This window comes from Peromyscus californicus, unplaced genomic scaffold (assembly GCF_007827085.1).
Source record: "Peromyscus californicus insignis strain IS unplaced genomic scaffold, ASM782708v3 Scaffold_21__1_contigs__length_65335640, whole genome shotgun sequence".
In the NCBI taxonomy this organism is placed as follows: Eukaryota; Metazoa; Chordata; class Mammalia; order Rodentia; family Cricetidae; genus Peromyscus; species Peromyscus californicus.
Window position 1 is genome coordinate 63,297,198 of NW_026294514.1, and position 16,485 is coordinate 63,313,682.

The window sequence follows — 16,485 nt, forward strand, 5'->3', positions numbered from 1 at the left end:
TTCTACTGTTGTGATAAACACCACGACCAGAAGGAAAGGGTTCATTTGGCTTAAGTGTCCCCATCTCAGTCCATCACGAGGGGAAGTCAGGAGAGCCATGGCAGGCATCAGAAGCGGAACTAAAGCAGAGGCGTGGAGGAACACTGCTCACTGGATGGTCCTATGCTTTGCATAGCTGGCTCTTTTATGTAACTTGCACAGAGGCAACACCCACAGTAGGCTGGGCCTGACACATTTATCATTAATCAAGTAATTGCCTCATAGACTTACCTACAGGCGATCTGATGGAGGGAACCTCAGCTGAGATTCCCTCGTCTCAGATGACTCTAACTTGGGTCAAGTTTGCAAAAACCCTAATCAGCACACTATGTAAGTAGTGGTTATAGTGTATTATCTAGGGACTGACCCTCCCCAATCAGTTAGTCTAACCGGCCAATGTAGAGCCTGTGGATATAACTGTAGAGCCTATACATAGAATTTTGTTTGAAATGTATGAGGAAGGCATTAACAGTTGAGAAGGAAGTGGGATCTTAAGAGGTTTCAAAACAATGACTTACTGCTGAACAGAAAATTTGGGGAGAAAAATATACTGGAACAGTCAAGAAAAAACATTTTAAATAACTGGTCTGAATGTACAAAGACATGCAGGGGAAACTGCATACTGTATGAGTCTAAGGTATTATTCGTTTTGGCTTTAAAAGAAGTGCAAAGCCCAGAACATTTCTTTCTAAATATTTAGTCCAGATGAATCTGAGACAAATATCTTGGCCCACCCATCCCATATATTTTAATACAATTAAGTAGCCACATGCTATCTGACACACGCGCCCTACCACCCAATCCTTTCTATTTCTTCTAGAAGAATTCACTTTGTTTGTCCTTACTTTGCCTAATAAAGTGTAGGACAAAAGCATAAGATCCGACAATCTATAGAAGCTAATAGTTAAACTTATTTATTCTTAAAATCTACTATCTCTGAATATTCTATGAGTCCTCAGATGAAATAAAGATTGTGCAGTTAACTCTGATGCAGAAGAAGATACTTATACCTGTCTTTCTCTGGTCCTGGCACAGTACCCGTATTAGTAGATCCAGGCACAGAAGCAATGGGGGTACCAACAGTTCGAAGATTCTGGATTACAGATGACAAAAACTGCTGGCTAGCACTTTCATACAAATCAAAACAAATCTGATAGGCCATCAGCAGGTTGTCTTCCTTCACCAGCTTTTCTAAGATATCACTCACGGCCTGAGGGTCATCTAAGAAAATTAAGCACTGAAATGGAGATAAAGAACAGCATACAGTAACTAAAAACTTCATATGACAGTACTTAGAGCACGACAAATAGTCCATAATACAAACCGGAACAGGCTTATCTAGTCTAACATTCCATTTCAGAACCCAATACTAAGTAAATTTTTCCTAAAAACCACATTCACAGTCCTAATATTGTGCCTTGTGGCTAGGAGTATTCAATAGTAACTGCTGAATCAATTTTGTTTTTGTTTTTTGTTTTTTTGGTTAGACAGAATCTCAGTGTATATCCCTGAATAGCTGACGGGCCTGGAATTTGCTATGTATGTAGACCAGCCTAGCCTCAAGCTCAAACAGGTATCTGCTTGGCTCTGCCTCCTGAGTGCTGGGATTAAAGGTATACACCACCACATCCAGCAACCTTCATTTCTTTTAATGATATCCATAATGTATTTGTTTACTTATTTATTTATTTGGTTTTTCAGGACAGTTTCTCTGTGTGGCTCTGGCTGTCCTGGAACTCTGTAGACCAGGCTAGCCTCTAACTCAAAAGATCCGCCTACCTCTGTCTCCTGAGTGCTGGGATTAAAGGCGTGTGCCACCATTGCCTGGCCATAATTTATACCCAGTACTTTTTTTTTTTTAATTTATTTATCTATTATGTATTCAGTGTTCTGCCTACATGCCAGAAGAGGGCACTAGATCTCATTACAGATGGTTGTGAGCCACCATGTGGTTCCTGGGAATTGAACTCAGGACCTCTGGAAGAAGAGTCAGTGCTCTTAATTGCTGAGCCATCTCTCCAGCCTCATATCCAGTACTTTTTAACCTATATTTTCTCTATTGCCATATAATGTTAAGAATCGATCATTCATTTAACACGTATTGTACTGTGCTGGGCTAGAACAAGAGTAATCACAATTATCATTTTAAAGCATTTCTCTTTTGTTAAAATCTTCCATGTGTTTAAACAAAACTAACCTTTCAACAACTCAGTCTACTTTTTTTTAATAACTTATTCATTCTTATGTACATTGGTGTTCTGCCTGCATATATGTCTATGTGAGGGTGTCAGAGCTTGGAGTTACAGACAGTTGTTAGCTGCCATGTGGGTGCTGGGAATTGAACTCAGATCCTCAGTCAGTGCTCTTAACCACTGTGCCATCTCTCCAGCCCCTCATTTTTTAATTTTTTTTTAAAAACTCAGCTTAGCCAGGTGGCAGTGGCACACGCCTTTAATCCCAGCACTTGGGAGGCAGAGCAAAGAGGATCTCTGTGAGTTCGAGGCCAGCCTGGTCTACAGAGCGAGATCCAGGAAAGGCACCAAAACTACACAGAGAAACCCTGTCTCAAAAAACCAAAAAAAAACCCAAAAAAACAAAAAACCCCAACTCAGCTTAAATGTTATTCCCTCATGAGTAGCAAGTTACTCAATTTCAGGAAAAACATATAGTCAAAATTATTATAAACTAAGAACAGGAAATAATGGGAACAAAGTAAGTGAGTAGTAAGTAATGCTTAAGTAAGGTAGAGTTGATGTACTGAATAACCACAATAAGTCACTAAATGTTACCAAAGGGAGTAAAACACCTAAAATACAACAACTGTCTGTAAGTAAAGAAGTTTAACCAGAAGAAAGGGGCAAACTATTATATGTGAGCATTAAAAAATAGTAATTTAGAAACAAAACTTCAAAAACATGCAAAGAAAAGTAAAAAGAAATACAGCATTAAATATCAAACTAACTTTGGGTGACATTAAAAATAAAAATCAACTTAAAACCCTGTGTTGACTTGGAGCAATTTCAATGTGAACATTTTTCACCTGGTACTTTCTGTCTCAAACTGCATTTTGAATCATTTTTAAAGGGGACCCTATATATATATGTACTACACACACACACACACAAAATCATATTCACTACAATAAATATGAAATAAAATGCTATGCTCTTAAGCTGTATATAAAAGTATATACAGTGTATTAATTGCTTAAAAGCAAACCATGCATATCTCCAGTAAATGAAAGCTGCAGAGACACTGGGCAGAGTGTAGTAGATCTAACTGTGCAATAAACTGGGGAAAACATCTACCATTATCTTTAGAGAAAGGCCTACAAGAGAAGGGGGAAAAAAATCAGGCTGAATTTCATGTATTTTCTATGCTACTGGAACATTTTAAGGGGTACAGAAATTAAAAGAGGTAAAATATACCCAACGTTTAGTTGTGTTTTGAGTAATGAACCCATAGATTGTATCAAACTGAATAAAGAATATACATAAATAAAAGAATACATTGTAGCAAAATACCTTTTAAGTGTTATGAGATTCCTTTTATCACTAAAAAGGAATACAAACCATGTATCTTACCCTCACAGGACATGAGTTACCCATATGAAGCCATCACAGCAACTCAGCATAACAAAATTTCATGACTATGCTGTAATATGCAGTGGTGTAGCACGGAATAAGGTGATCGGAGTAAGTACCTGACAAACATTGATGAAATCGGGCTTTTCCAAGTTCATGTAGATTTTAACCAGGACTCTTAATACTTTATTCCGAAACTGCTTATTCTGCATTAACGACATGCAGAGCTTGAGGCTGTAAGCTAACATTCCTGGAACATCATTCTGAAAGACATAATTTAAAGATATATCATTGTCTAGTTACTGAAGCATTATTTATATTTAGAAACCAAATTGCTTAATTTATTTATTTTCTGTTTAGAGCAGCCAATGATTTAAACTCTTAATAAAAAACTAGAAAACTTAAACCAGTTAAGAGGTTAGTTTTTGTGATGGAATGCATCCAAGTTAGGAAATCATTCTGCTATTGAAGGACCTTTCCAGCCTTTGGCTTTTTCAAAGCTTCTCACTATACAGTCAATCCTCCCGTCTTCACATTCCAAATACTGGAATTAAAGGCATGTACTATGCACGTGGCTTGGAGGAATCTTAAGAATAATTACGCATTTCTACATCTTTATGGGAAAAAAACGGAATGAAGAACCAGGCATACCCTGGGTGGTGTAGGAAGGAAGATCAGGAATTCAAATGTGAGGCCAAACTGGCCTGCATGTGACTGTTTCAGAAAAGTAACAAAACCAAAACAAAAGTAAAATAAAGCAAACAAAAGAAAAAGAGTGAAAATAATTTACTACTACTTAATGACCAGTCAGGACGTCACTATGTGAACACAGTATACAACAATCATACTACTAGTATAAACATCTGACTGTCCAAATGCTGTGCTCTGCAATGACCTTCTCCTACCTTGCTGCCAGAGTCCCTTTGACTTGCTGCCCGCCCACTCAAATGTCAGAAAGCACAACGTGATAGAGCTTTCTCCATCTCTGACTGACTCAAGCCTTTGTTTGATATTCTTGTTTTGTTAAACGGACATGTTGTCAGACACCTTCTAAATAATGATGTTTATAGCCATAGGTTAGTGGGGTTATTGAACTTGGTCGGAGAGGCTTCTTTTTCCAGTGGGCAACAGTCAATGCAGAGACTTATAACAACTGGTCAAAGTGTTAAGAATGAATGACTGCTGAGTGTTCAGCTCTCAACAGGACATTTGTATCAACCATCCCAAGGCTAGGAAATTGAGGAACAGAGAGCATAGAGAATTAGAGCTAAATGGTGGGGAGGAATGGGGAGACTACAAAATGCCCTCTTCTAGACACTGTATGACCATTGTACTCATGAGTTCATTGAAGCCTCGGTCACCTGCACAAGGTCTGCATAGGCTCAAGCCAGTCAACATTCCAATGTGGATGAGGGGAAGGCTCAAGAGACTCTAGCTCTAGCAGAGGAGTTATTGGCAACTGATGGCTTCTGGGGAAGGGAAGTCATTTTTCTTTGGGGGTGTGGCTACCGGTGGACTATCTTGTCAGTGAGAGGACCCTAGACCCATGCACATGCCAGAAGTACTAATTAGACTCCATAAGTTATAAAAGAAATGATAGGCCAGGCAGCGGTGGTGCACGCCTTTAATCCCAGCACTCAGGAGGCAGAGCCAGGCGGATCTCTGTGAGTTTGAGGCTAGCCCGGTCTACAGAGCGAGATCCAGGACAGGCACCAAAACTACATGGAGAAACCCTGTCTCAAAAAAACCCAAAAAAAAAAAAAAAAAAAAAAAAAAAAAAAGGCCAGTTCAGTGACTCAGTAGGCAAAGACGCCTGTTGCCAAGACTGACCTAAGTTCAGTCCTCAAGACCCACATGGAGGAAGGAATCAACTCTCATTGTCTTCTAATTTCTCTACATGCACTGTGGCACACGTGTGCTCCATACAGACAGACACACAAATAAATTAAAGTACAATGGAAGAAAAAAAGGAGGTCATGAGGTGGGAAAGGGACATGCTGGGGACACCTAGGAGTATGAAGAGGAAGGCGGGAGTGGATATGACCTAGATACACTGCATACATGCACGAGATTATCAGAGAATCAATCAAAAGTGTTCTAAAAAATAAGTATGGCCGGGTGGCGGTGATGCACACCTTTTAATCCAAGCACTCAGGAGGCAGAGGGAGGTGGATCTCTGTGAGTTCGAGGCCAGCCTGGTCTACAGAGCTAGTTCCAGGATAGCCAGGCTACACAGAGAAACCTTGTACAAACAAACAAAAAAGAGTTTGTGTTTGAACACTTTGTTCTACTGATTTCCCAACAATTCCAACCTCTAAATGACATTATCTACTTACAGATTCCAGTATAGTCTTCTCAAAGACATCTAGTCTCCTGGTCTCCAGAGCAATGCCAATAGCTTGCTTATACTTGTGATCATCGAGACATCGCTGGAACATTTTATTCACAATGCCTTCTAATCTCTGGTCAATTGGCTTTTTTTCTCCTTCAGGCAAATCTGCATTTTCTACACACTGTTTGGTATAATGATCAATGCATTTTGCTATGGGAAAAATAAAATAACTAATTATTTTATAAACTTGTTTAAACTACCAGAAAAGGACAATGTATACATTTATGATCATGAACACTCCAAATAAGTACAAAGTAGTAATACAATTTAAAATGCTAGAATTTATACTTTCAATTAAGTCATTTTTTTTTTTTTTTTTTTTTTTTTTTTTGGTTTTTCGAGACAGGGTTTCTCTGTGTAGCTTTGCGCCTTTTCCTGGAACTCACTTGGTAGCCCAGGCTGGCCTTGAACTCACAGAGATCTGCCTGCCTCTGCCTCCCGAGTGCTGGGATTAAAGGCGTGCGCCACCACCGCCCGGCAAGTCATTTTTATAATAGTTACAAAGGACCAAACATCCATACCAACAAAGATGCTATTATTTTAAATTTTACTAATTATTTTGACAAAAATTATATTAATCAATTTGATTAATTAAAAAGAGTTGGCTACAAATAGTTGCCGCTTCATTTTTAAAAAATACTTGTAATTACACACAATATTTAAAAAGGCCTATAAAAGTAATTACCACAAAGACCGTATTACACTTCACATCTGAAAATAAGTATCTTGAGATGAAGAACTGTAAGGGGATATCTGTGTGGAATAACGGTGCCACAGGCTCAAAGCAACTCTAAAGAAAGGCAGATACTTCTCAATAACGGCGCCAAATCAGAAAACAACGCTGTCTTAGCACGATGGGGAGCTGAAATCCCCCAGGAGTGCCTGAAAATTCATGCAGGAGCATACATGCTCAATTTGACTTCCACATTTCGTGAGGACTAGGGTGGGTGGAGAGGACAGAGGCAGGCTGAAGGGTAACAATACCACACCAGATAAGAAACACTACATGTACAAGTTAGTTGTAAGTACTTAGAATCATGTTTTAAACATTCTAGATAAAATCAAAAAAGGGAATTTCCTCAAGTTGCCTTATGTGCCACCTATAACAATAAACACTAGTGATCCCCACTCTTCACAGGTTTGCCACGCTCCTTCTCAAAGAGAAGAAAAGTTACAGGTCCAGGTTAATTAGTTCCAAACCTTGGAAAACAGGAATAACTATCACAAGGAACTGTTAGCCCACTAGATGGTCCATGTTAAGTGAGTCTCTGTATGGGGGGAATAGCAATGGACTTTTACAAGTCCTTAAATAAACTGGTATACCATATTTAGGGTTCATCTAGGTAGAACCATGAAAGTTCAGGTCAGTTAATAAGAATAAAGGAGCGATCACTATGTAGGCCAGTCTGGCCTTGAACTCACAGAGATCTGCCTGCCTCTGCCTCCCAAGTACTGGGATTAAAGGTGCTAGCCACCACCACCTGACTAATTTTTAAAGCTACAAATTCTTTAACTGAACAAAACCATATGCGGCTGTATCAACTGATAATTCTGGTTCAAACACAAGTGAGAATCCAAAGCCTTGCCTGTGAGTTACCCACTACAATATTGCCTTCCAAGGCCCATGGTAAAAGTACAGGTCTTAGCTTGGAGAGCTTGTAAAACACAGCCGTAAAGGTAACAAGACCGTGGTCCCTTCTCTTTGGTTCTTTTATTTTGGACATGAGATGAACAGTTTTACTCTGTAATATGCTACCACAATGGTACTGCCTTAATGCAGGTCCAAATAATCAGAAACTGAAACCTTCAAAACCATGAACTAAAAACCCTTTCTCAGTTGGGCTGTGGTGGCACACACCAAAGAATTCTAGGACTTGGGAGGCAGAGGCAGGCGGATCTCTGAGTCAAGGCCAAGTCTGGACTACAGAGTGAGTTCCAGGACAGCGAAGGCCACACAGAGAAACCTTGACTCAAAACAAAACAAACAAAAGAACAACAAACGCCTTTCTCTTTAAAAGTGGATAATCTCAAGTCTCTGTTACAGTGACAGACTAGCAAATATTTCTAAAATCAACAAATGAGCCAGATGTGGTGGCACATACTTGGCCCATTACTTGAGAGGTGAAGATCAAAAGTTTGAGGATAGCCTGGGCTACAGAGTGTGTTGTAGGCTATATTGGGCTACATACATAGCAAAACCCATCTCAATAAACCAATAACAGTAAGGGTTTTAGAGTGAGTCAACCTAGGTTTTAATTTCTTGCCCTTTTATTTAATAGCCATGTATCTTTTCATCTTAAACCCCTAGTTTTCTCATTCGTGCAACAAGACTAGCTCCTTCTCCTGTTCCACAGGTCAGCTGTGGAACAAATCAAGACTATGAAGACTGACTACAAACACTTCCTATATTAGTAGCAACTCTATAGAGAACTGTGGCAGATGCCTATAGGAACCTCAGCACTCAGGAGCCAGACGCAAGAGAGTCCAGGACCAGCCTACAATATATTGAAAACTTGTCTCAAACAAACAAAAAGACAGACTAGACAGTTATAAAAACAGTATTATTTAACTGGTTACTCATAACAATCTGATGTCATCATTTCACCAAACTGCTCACCGGACTGGAGATGACCATCACCGCTGAGGTAAGCTGCACTCAGCCAGAAGCTGATGTAAAAACGTAATAGCAAAAAAATGTTTAATGCTATTAGATGATTATGAACTTCCAATTAAAGTAAAATCTAGCAACATCAGATTAAAGTGAATAAAAAGGCTATATCCACTAGAGCAAGAAAGACATCTGCAAGATAAAACCCTATCAGATGGAAGCAAATTACCTATAATAGTCTCCACATATTCAGAATTATCATTGACATTGAAGAGGTCGCCTGCTCCAAGAGCATAATTCAGAGACTCCTCAAAAGCCCCCAGATGATAAAATACTTTAGATGCCACCAAGGCTGCAAACTGCCGACTCCGGAAACCTTCATCTTCATATAAAACTTCTCTGAAAGAAATAAGGAAAGGTAGGCCTTGTTTAGGCTATGATCTTCCTTGAAAACTCAAAATTTAAATAGTCCAGCAGCAAATTAGCAGTGATTCCCTAATGAGTTAGTAAGCAATTCTACTTTATCTAAACTTATAGAAATACAGCATTTTCTTACATTTTGTCTACAGACTCAGATATTTCTGCCCAGAAGTCATTGACAACTGCATTCAATTTGTGTAGTGCAAACTCCTGTAAAATAAAACAAAATTGGACTTTAAAAAGACTTCACATCATGCTTCCTTTTGGTGTCCACCAATCGGCCAGGTATGGTGGCGCACGCCTTTAATCCCAGCACTCAGAAGGTAGAGGCAGGTGAATCTCCAAGTTCGAGGCCATCCTGTCTCAGAGTTCCAGAATAGCCAATGCTATGATGGAAGACCCTGTCTCAAAAAACAAAACAAGTGTCCACAATTTTATAACCAAATTCTCAGTAATATTTATCTAAAAATGTCATGTCTGACAAACACATAAACTTAGGAAATAATATACTTTTTCTTAGATTTACTCATTTTTTTGTTTTCAAACATACAATAGCAACTATGCATGTAATCGTATCTCTTATAATGACGGCTTCCATCTTTGAACACAGAGACTCCAGGTTGCTAGTTTATATCACACAAACACAGCTGTCCAGAGCCACTTGCAGAACATTCCGATTTTTTTAACTTTAAGAACAACTGTTTTATTACATTCACTTAGCTCTCTGTGTGCATGCGCGCGCGCGCGTGTGTGTGTGTGTGTGTGTGTGTTCAATGTGCCACAGGGTGCTTGTGGAGGTCAGTTCTCTTCCACCACATGGGTTCTGGAGGTCACACTCAGGCTGCCAGGCTGGGCAGCAAGTGCCTTGACCTGCTGCGCCATCCTGCCTGCCCAACACTCCAAAATTCTGTCAAGTCTGTGACACAGAGGAAGGAATGGTTTGGGGTTACTGCTGATAATGAAACTGGAGGGTTACTCATGTGCCATTTTATGATCGCTTACCCTCTAATAAATTTCTAGTATTAAAATACTGTCTTCTCTAGCTAGACTTCAATGACTGGCTACAGGCTATAGGATGACTACTTTAAATGATAGGAAATATAAAGACATCACAAAACTAAAGAAGCTTCACGAATTCACAGTAAGCCAAGTGGCTTTCTTCAACTCATACCTTAAGCTGTGGCTCTTCTTCATCCAGAAGAGAAATAATTCCAGCTATAAGACAAAAGACATACCATGATTAAGGCCACAGTCAGGACAAATCTCTCTCACCTGCCAGTCCCACAGCCGCTCAGACCCAACCAAGTAAACACAGAGACTTATATTGCTTACAAACTGTATGGCTGTGGCAGGCTTCTTGCTAACTGTTCTTACAGCTTAAATTAATCCATTTCTATAAATCTATACCTTGCCACGTGGCTCATGGCTTACCAGCATCTTCACATGCTGTTTCTCATCATGGCGGCTGGCAGTGTCTCTCTGACTCAGCCTTCCACTTCCCAGCTTTATTCTCCTCCTTGTCCCGCCCACAATTCCTCCTGCCTGACTACTGGCCAATCAGTGTTTTATTTACCAACCAATCAGAGCAACACATTTGCCACACAGAACATCCCACAGCAGAAGTTAATGGGGTTAGGGAGATGGCCAAGCAGGTAAGAGTAGATCTGAATTCCAATCTCCACACAGCCACCTGTACCAACTATCCCAGCTCTGGTGGAGTAGGGGCAGAGACAGGAGGGTCACTGAGGCTTGCTGACCTGTAGCCCAGATCCTGGTTCAGTGAGAGAACCTGTCTCAGGGGAACAAGACAGAGAGAGATGAGGGTTGGGGGAAAACAGAGACAGCATGAGCAAGCGAGTGAGCAGGATACCCAATGTACTCCTCTAGCTTCCATATGTGTGCAGGATGTTTGTACCATATGTATATTCTAATATTCTTCCTCTCTTACACACACACACACACACACACACACACACACACACACCAACTTTTTACTGGGGGGGGGAACACGTGTGTGCCATAGCATACATTGAGGTCAGAGGACCACTGGTACAAGTTGGTTTGCCCTTTTACCACATGGGTCCTGGGTATAAAACTCAAGTCATTAGGCAAGTGCTCTCAGTGGCCCATAAATAAAAATATTCAAAACAATTGTAGACGTTTATAGTTTGGAGCTTTTATATTTATCTATATCAATATATAAAATCTCACCAATCTCCTATGTATCATCTTTTGCCTAGCCCAACTGTTCTGAAGGTATGGTCCTTGGACCAACAGCGTTACTGTTACTTGGAAACTTACTGCAACTGTAAACTCTTGGTCTTGCCCCAGAACTTCTTTATCAGAAAACATGGGGTAAAGACCAGAGAATAAGGGTTCCCTGTGGTTCTTGTGTTCACTCCAGTTTGATAACATTAGTTCGATATACTGACCAATCCAGGAAAAAATTCTGTACAGCCTTAGAATAAAATGTATTCACACAAAATAAACCAACAACTGCTGAGTGGTGGTACATGCTGTAAGTCTAGCATGTGGAGAAGGCAGGAGAACCCCAAGTTTGAGGCTGATCCTGACTTAAAAAATAAATAACTTAGAAAAAAAGTAATGTTTCAATTATTTCAGTGTGCCCATATTAAAGTACCCCCCTCCTATCACAAATAACAGAGAGCAAACATTTATTTTTACATTTATCTACTTATTGCATGTGAGCACAGCTGCCATGCTGCATACAGCTTTCCTAACTTGTAGGAGTCAGTTCTCTCCTTCTTCCAGTTGGGTCCCAGAAAGTAAATTCAGGTCATCAAGCCTGGAGATGAGAGCCCTTACCCACTCAGCCATCTTGCTGGCCCACCAAGAACAAATTTTACTAAATGAGAAGCAGTCTTACCAAGTACAATGTCTGCCACATGCCTCACCTTAGCTTCAGAGCGTCAGCAGTAATAACAGTAAAAGAAAGTTGTCTTCTCCCAAAGAACACAAGAGATTACTAGGAAAATGATATTGGGAAATTCTGTCCTTGTGCCGTTAAGTAAAACCAAATTTCCTCAAATATGTTTTCCACTTGGTTATAAAATCATTCTGGAACACTGAAACTGGTTTATTAAAAAGTGTCCCTGTCATTTTAGTTCAAAGATGTAGCTGCTTCCACATGGTAACACAGATCTGGCAAACAGTTCCGCAGTTTTGGGGAAGCCACAAAGGAAAAGGTACACAGTTTTGTAGCAAAACGAGGGCATCTCACTGTTCTAAACGCAGAAGCCTTGGTGTGCTGGGCTGGTATGACATACCCAGAACAAAGAGGAGAAAAGATAAACTTCAAATGAAATCATTTTAACCATTAAATGCCTTGACTACTGAAACACTTTTATTTAAAAAAAAAAAAAGAAAGAAAGAAAGAAAGAAAGAAAGAAAGAAAGAAAGAAAGAAAAAGTAACTAGTGTGGTGGATGGATGTGGAACAGACGGCAGACCAGAACAGTTGACATGAAGAATGATCACACATCACTTAATCCTAAAGACGCCGATTGTCTATCACAAGCAATGTTGTATCGGAATGGCTTTTTTTTTTTTTTTTTTTTTTTTTTTTTTTTTTTTACCAGAAGAGATGGATCTTTGGACTCTCCTGTGTGGCTTCAGCTGTGACTAACTTCTTACACACATGGCTGTCCTGGCACAGAATGTCAGCCTTCAGTGATGGAGCTCAGCTAAATCAAATATGCTATATACTCCTACACTAACATTTCCTACTTAAAGATGAAACAGAATCCAACTTTGGATAGGCGAAGACCTAAGAATGTGCTTTTTAAAAACTTGTATGGAGCTGGAGAGATGGTTAAGAGCACTGGTTGCTCTTGCAGAGGACCAAGGTTCAGGTCCCAGTAGCCACATGACAGCTCACAACCATCCGTAACTCCAGTTCTGGGGGATCTGATGCCCTCTATTGACCTCCAGGGGTACCAGGTGCACAGGTGGTACACATACATACACAAAGGTAAAACACTCTCACTTAAAATAAGTAAATCTGAATAAAAATAAGAGCTTATATCATAACTGTCTTAAATTACTGACTCAATTAATAGCAATATTTTCATATTATTTATCAATATACAGGTATGTCCTGGGAATATTACTTGAAAGTTGAAAATGGTCAATTCTGGAGGTCAAAAGGACAGAGGTAGAAAAGTATTGTTTTAAAACTTATCAGCATTACTTCCTCTATTTGCTTGTGTTAAATCCAATCCACTCAATTCCATGTTTCCTTCCAGTAAGTAAGTACTAATCTCTGTCCCCATTCCCTTTCATAGTCAAATCTCTTGGAAACACACACACACACCAAAAAGCCAAAATGGTATACATTCGTCTCTTATTCACCACTGTTTTTAGTGACTAACACTGCCCAGTGAGTAAATGAATGAATAAACGGACATGCTAGAACCCCCACTCTGGCCTGTGTAGCTCCTGGAGACCCCAAGCCTAGGTCTAAGCCAACTTAAGCTGACTGGAAACAAAGTGACAAAAAGACTGGTGTAGAAGCTGACAATTCAATAGCCTTAAGTGACAGCTATAAATGTATATACTGTGCTATCATCCCAGTATTCAGGACGGGACCTCAAAAATCCTTAGTCCTGACACCACAAAGAAGCTAAAATTCCCTTATACTCTCACCAAGTTCTCTTTCAGTCTGCTTTCAGAGCTTGGGACAGATTTCTTCATCCGAGCATACTTTTTAACATCAGCCACACATGCAGCAGTGTCCTAAGAAGTGTGGAAACATTTCCTGCCCGAAGGTCTACCACGGAGTTCCGTCTAATGGTATTAAGGCAAGTTAATAAGGCCATTACAGAACTGTGATGGAGAGGTGTGCCAAGGGAGAGTCAGAAGGTTTTAATGGAGTGATAAGGTTGAGATGAACATTTAAGACTGAAGAGCTAAGATACTCTGTGAAAGAAAAGGCCGTAGTGGGAACAGGATGTGTCACAACTCTTAAACAGGAGAGGAGCTGAACAGAAAGTCTGGTGCGGCTGTGGTGTAATGAGGACGAGGGTATTACAAACCTGGACTTCATTCTAACCATCACTGATGTACTTGAGAAGAAACGCTACACAAGGTTTCCAAAGTAAAGTCCAGTATCAGTGAAAAAAACAAAAGGTCTTGAGCCCAGTGTAATAATGCAGGCAAAAGAGGAAGGTGGCTACTTCTGGGTCCACTCTAGCAGTACTCAATCAAGCACCCAGAGAACTACGATCAGGGAAGACAACACCCTGAAGACAACATCTGCCGACAACCAGGAGTAATGGCTGGACCTAAGCCTATATTTACAAGTGGCAAGAAATCTAGTGTTTACCTCCAGACCTAACTGGAGAAAAAAAATGCTTCTATTGATGGGAACTAAAATTCATCTGGAATCATCTGTATCCATTAGGACAAAAGTCTAACTTCAAGTAGAGGCAACACTTCATGTGTTTGAAAATCACCATCACGGGGTGTAGTGGTGCACACTTTTAATCCCAGCACTTGCCAGACAGAGGCAGGGGGATCTCTATGAGTTTGAGGCCAGCCTGGTCTACAAAGTGAGTTCCGGGACAGGCAGGGCTACACAGTGAGACCCTGTCTGAAAAACAAACAAACAACAAAGCAGGAGGAGGGGTGAGGAGAAGGGAGAGGAGGGAGCTGTCACGTTTCCCAGCATCTCTACCAATGTCTTTAACCAATCCTCATAAAGATGGTCTCAAGCTCCCCACCATATAGATTTACTATCTATGATAACCTGTTGTTCACAACCAAATACTTGTAGAGCAAGCACAGAATAAAAAGGACAACCAAGCAAAGGTATGTAAGCAGCCAAGGCTGAAAAAGCACCAAGGCTGGGGACAGGTATATGCAAATCAGTCTGGGGGGGGGGCTTGAAAAAAATCTCCATTTAGAAGTTACTGTCTACACCTTCCCATTTCAATCGCCACTACAAGTATCTACGTATAGACCTATACAAGTGTATTCAAATGGGCTCTGCAGCCCAGTCCCGAGCATCTAAACACACACAGTAAGTTGGCTCTCCATTCAAAGCTGCTTTTCCCGAATGAGGCTCTTAAGGGAATATGGTGGCCCCAGAAACCAGTCGCCTCAAATATAATTTCGGACTTTCAGGAGAGTAACTCAGCCCGAGCCTGAAGCACTCAGTGTAGCAGTTAGGCTACCAGGCCAGGAGCTGCTTTACGATGCTTACGGTGGCACTGGGGCCCATCCGGTTCGAAAGCCCTGAGGGGAAGGATTGGGGGGGGTCACTTGACCAAGAAGCGGACAGAGAGAAGAAAGGAAATCTCCCTGTGGTCCAGTGACCGCCGAGGAGCCCGGTCCAGTCCTGGCACGGGGGTGTGGCTGGAATGGATGCCCAGGTGGTCACTTGGTCCGATTCCTACAAATCCAAGGAGCCTGCAGTGGCCTGGCCAGCCTCCAAGCCCTTGTTCCCAGGGTGGGCCTCGGGCAGAGGGGCCGCGCAGGCCGGCGCTCGACCCGGAGGTGCCCAGTCACTCGCCCTGACTCAGCTAAACGCCGGCGCGGTGGCGGCTCCTCCCTGGGGCTCCTGCTCCCGGCCGCACTCACCGGCTGAAGTGATCATGGCTGCGCCCTGCACTCGCCGCTCCGCTAGTCCACAGTCTTGGCCAAGCCCTGGATCTGTCAGCTCAGGGCCCGCTCGCTCCGCCGCACCTCCAGGTTCCCGGGTGCGCTGCTCAGTCAGTCCCCTCCACAGGCCGCCGGCTCGCTTCTAGCCGAGGACCCCGCCCGCCCTAGGGCTGCCCGCACCTCCGCCTGAGGCTTGGCGCAAATTCGCCTCCACGCCTGTGTCTTTTGTGCAGCCGCCGCCGCTCGAGATCATGCAACAGGGCAAAAAACATGCCGTTGCTTTTTATAACTCTCCTCGAGGTCAGGGCTCTGACAGGCTGGGAAGGACATTGATCTGCACCTGCCATCAGGCTTCAAAGTAGGCACCTTTGCAAAAAGAGGCCCATTCATCACCCGCCATTGCTAGGAGAAAGGGTGTTAGGGAAGGTATAGGCAGTGCTCACAGCGCCACCTATGGTTATGGCGGTCTCACTGCGGTAATGCCCACCAACTCAAGACTCGGGGGTGTAGCGAAGTATTTTCTTATAAAAGTGACTGAGGCAGAAGGATTCGAGGCCAGCTGGGCTCTATAAAGAGCTGTTATCTAGGGCGGAAAGTGTAGTGGTGGGATACGGCCGGAGAACGACTTGGTTGGCTAAGTGCTTGCCATGAAAGCATGAGGACCTGAGGTTGAGTTTGGATTCCCAGGGGCGGGTGTAATCCCTGTGCTGGAGGAGGTGGAGACAGGTGGCTTTCTGGGGCTTGCTGGGTGCCTGTCTAGCCAGTTGGTGAGTTCTAGGTTCAGTAAGAGACCCTGTTTCAGGAAATAAAGTGGCTTGGTGT

General features: G+C 41.8%; 1 protein-coding gene across 1 annotated transcript in view; it reads right to left on the reverse strand.

Moving 5' to 3' along the window:
* Psmd1 (proteasome 26S subunit, non-ATPase 1) overlaps positions 1 to 15,809 on the reverse strand; it is an 82,587-nt gene extending 66,778 nt beyond the window's left edge. The window contains exons 1-7 of the mRNA XM_052750538.1: positions 15,643 to 15,809; positions 10,215 to 10,258; positions 9,180 to 9,253; positions 8,853 to 9,022; positions 5,960 to 6,165; positions 3,743 to 3,886; positions 1,050 to 1,276 (exon numbers count right to left, since the gene is read on the reverse strand). Of these exons, the coding sequence (XP_052606498.1) occupies positions 1,050 to 1,276; positions 3,743 to 3,886; positions 5,960 to 6,165; positions 8,853 to 9,022; positions 9,180 to 9,253; positions 10,215 to 10,258; positions 15,643 to 15,658 (881 nt within the window). The 5' untranslated portion in view covers positions 15,659 to 15,809. The remainder of the gene's footprint in view (positions 1 to 1,049; positions 1,277 to 3,742; positions 3,887 to 5,959; positions 6,166 to 8,852; positions 9,023 to 9,179; positions 9,254 to 10,214; positions 10,259 to 15,642) is intronic.
* Between the last annotated feature and the right edge of the window lie 676 nt (positions 15,810 to 16,485).